Source organism: Gossypium raimondii, chromosome 5, assembly GCF_025698545.1.
Source record: "Gossypium raimondii isolate GPD5lz chromosome 5, ASM2569854v1, whole genome shotgun sequence".
Lineage (NCBI taxonomy): Eukaryota > Viridiplantae > Streptophyta > Magnoliopsida > Malvales > Malvaceae > Gossypium > Gossypium raimondii.
The window spans coordinates 24,709,358-24,712,836 of record NC_068569.1 but is presented as its reverse complement, the minus strand read 5'-3'; the positions used below and the strand labels follow the sequence as shown (position 1 = coordinate 24,712,836).

Here is a 3,479-nt window from a genome sequence, read left to right as displayed (position 1 = left end):
TGTTTTGATACTCTTTTTAGGTATTCTTTGAAGATTTATATTGATTATAAAGTGAGGTTTTGGGGAGATTGATTGTATCAATTATGAGACAACTTTGAGGCTGCAATTATCCATTGATGTGAAGGTAGGGCATAAATCAAGAATTGTACCAGATTAATTGTTAAATAAAACCATTCTTTTGAGTGAGGTATTGTAAAAATATAATTATTGAATTCGAACCGTGTTAACAAATTTGTTGTGTTGATACTTTTTCTTGCAAAATTATCTTATTTTATTTTTTGTCCTAACTCTTTTACAGCAATGAAAAAAAGTAAACAAAAGGTAAATTCACTATGAATTAATTGAATGTCTATAAAAATTAATTAATAAAATCGTAATTATAATTAAAATTTATTAAAATTATATTTATATTCAAAATTAAATCATTAAAAAGTATTTATATGATATTTATACTAAATAATATATATAATAAAATTATATTATACTTAATAATACTTAAATCATTTTTATATGATTATATCAAAAATAAAACAATAATTATCCCCACTTAACTAGGATTCCGGTGTAATCATTGGAGCTAAAAGTTCCAGCCAAAATTTTGGCAACCCGTGAGACAATTTCACAGGACTGATGGTGTGTCTAACAACACCAAAATTAGCTGCGTTCCAGTGGGATAAAATCCCTCCTTATATTAATATTCAAACCCAATTATCATTTATCAACTTAACTGAAATCATAAAAATATTAATTGTTACTTGAATTTTTTTTAAAAATAGTTTAACCGACCAAAATAATTTAGATTAATTCGGGTGATTAACTAAATTAACAAAAACTTTTATATGTTTCTTTATTTTGTTCAAATAATTTAAAAAAATTAGAAACTTGAGTGATGAAATAAAAAAATAATCGAAAAAGCCAAGAAGAATAGAACATAGTCTGGTGTCAAGCAGCGCCCGCCCAGACATTGTTTTGAGTTTGGCAGTGAAAACAAAAATTGAAGGCTTCTTTCTTTTACTTTTTACATATTAATTTAGTTTAAAAATATATAAATCTATTTTGATTTTAAGCCCATTATAATATTTTGTATAAATTCAATTAGTTTTAAATCCATTCTTTAATTTTTATATTTTGGGCTTGGGCCTATAATATTTTATTATTAATATTTTTAATTAATCAATTAATTTAGTTAATTATTAGGTTTCGAACCGAATTAACCGTTAATTAAAATCTTTAAAAATTCCCTTAATTGATCCTTAATCAAATTAAATTTGATGACCAACCGATTAACCGAAATAACTCAATTCAATCGATTAATTCAATTAGAACTGAATTATGCACGCACTACGATGAAAATTTTCCTATTCAATCTTTAAGCTTCGATGAAAATTTTGTATATCCACTATTTTTTTTACACTTATAACCTTACTCTTTTACTTATTACCATGTTCCTTCTTACTTTTTATTGTTACTCTTTTCCTTTTACATTCTTTTATACTTTTAAATTTAAAATACTGAATAAATTTTATTATTATATTATAAACAATTTTACTTCCTTAAATTTTGAAAGCTTTTAAATTAGGTATAATATTTTGTAAAATATTTTAATAAATATATTGAATAAGTTGATAAGATTTAGTAATTTATTAAAATTTTAAATAAGCTATAGGTTGAATTATATAAAAGGTTTAATTTGATATTTTTAATGGTCATTTTATATTTGTACTACTATAAGTTCATCACCACCACTGTAATTACATACATCATTACTATTTGTAATCTGATCGAAACTAAATTCACCATGATCGAAATGTACCCTAAGTCCTCTTGTGGGTCCCTGCCCACAATGGTGTGAGTTTATTGTCAATTGCCATTACTGCCTTCACCAACCTTGGAGAAGAAAGTTATGAGGTGACAAGAGAGGAGAGGAAAGCTGGGAAAGAAAAATGATAGAAATTTTTACCCAGAGGAAAACCTTTTTTTCCCCTTGTGTTGTTTAAATCAAATTTAACATATATTTATTATGGAAGTGGAATTAGCAGATCTGCATATTTATGACAAGTATTTTGCAGTCTAAGGTTGTAATCAGAACCTTCCAATTTCGTTTCTAATGAAATCTGATTGATGAGAAAAAAGTCCATTTTTTCTAAGATTTATATTTTAAGCATTAACTATGTACTAAAATATAGATAGCTGATATTAAAAAGGAAAAGATCGCAGTACAGTTGCTAAAGCAAATTGCTAAAACACTAGGAATTTCATTTTCTACTGACTATATAAGAAAAAAGAAAGGCACAAATGCTACAAGGAGTACAAAAATAAAGCTCAGTTCTACTAACTGGTTAAATGAACTAGAACAACCAAAACACTCAATTCCACAATTTACAAGCTTTCCCTTTCTGAATTTCATCTTCAAATGCAACAAAAAGAGCATCAACTAGTCATCATTAATCCTTGATTGATCTCCAATTTCTTCATCACTAAACAAATTGCATGCATACCCGCAGATTTATATATGTAGTGTGTCAGTTGGAAGGCACATGGTAGTATTTGCCTTTACACATGCATCTATAAACAACCGGGCAGGACTCAGCCATGGAGCACTTGAAGCTAACCATCACCCTCTTGCATGGAAAGCAGGGCCCACAAGCGTGGGAACAATCCGGCAAGCTCGACCCTGTCGGGTATAACTCCATCCCTAACTCTTCCTGCAAACCCATCAGCTCATAAATCACTCTTTTATTAAACTAATCTCCATATATGTATAGTTTATGAGATTAGACAAAGGAGATAAGGGTCACTTAGAGGAAAACAGACCTTAGGGTTCATTTGTGTTTCATCTCCAAACTTGGTCGCTTCCCCATGGATGCCGGCTGCTGCACATGCAAGAAATGATTTAAGCAATCAAAAAAAAAAAGACAATGACATTATTTAACGTTACTACAACGGGTCATTGGGTCAATCTAAATTTTTTTTTTTTTTTGTAAAAAAAATTGAGTTATGACCCAACATAATGACAAGTCTAAGGCAACACTGACCATGATGAGGTGGCACCCGAAGGCTTTCTGAGGATAGGCAAAACATGAACAAGATAACAACGGCCAATAGACGTGCAACAACTCCAAGAGACAGGATCTTCATGTTTCTTTTGTTAATATTGGTATATGAGACTACACAAATTTGAGAAACTTAAAAGGAAAGACAAAACATAAAAAGACCATGCAAAGAAACAAAATATGTTTTTTTTGGGGGGGGGGGGGATTTGGTGGTTGGTTTAGGGTAGTAATATAAGGTTGGTGATGAAAGGGAGGGAGGCATTGGTTTTAAATGTAGGAGGAGGGTACACCTGATACACTTCACATGATATCCATGGCTATCTTTTCAAAGGGTTTCACATGATTTGATAAGTCATCCACTATTAAACATATAATAATATTGGTACTTATAACTACGTTTAAACCTAAAAGTTCAAACCAAAATTT

The 3,479-nt window shown here is 29.5% G+C and overlaps 1 protein-coding gene across 2 annotated transcripts; it reads right to left on the bottom strand.

The window, feature by feature from the left end:
- Window positions 1-2,171: 2,171 nt before the first annotated feature.
- LOC105765810 (protein EPIDERMAL PATTERNING FACTOR 2) lies at window positions 2,172-3,275 on the bottom strand. 2 transcript variants are annotated; one of them, XM_012585060.2, is made up of 3 exons: window positions 3,036-3,275; window positions 2,815-2,870; window positions 2,172-2,705 (listed from the first exon to the last, which is right to left on the bottom strand). In XM_012585060.2, exons 1-3 carry the CDS (start codon window positions 3,136-3,138, stop codon window positions 2,523-2,525), a joined length of 342 nt encoding a protein of 113 aa, XP_012440514.1. In that variant the 5' UTR covers window positions 3,139-3,275; the 3' UTR covers window positions 2,172-2,522. The 2 variants fall into 2 exon arrangements, with proteins under 2 accessions (XP_012440514.1, XP_012440513.1); XM_012585059.2 differs by having other exon boundaries at window positions 2,815-2,873; window positions 3,036-3,269.
- Between the last annotated feature and the right edge of the window lie 204 nt (window positions 3,276-3,479).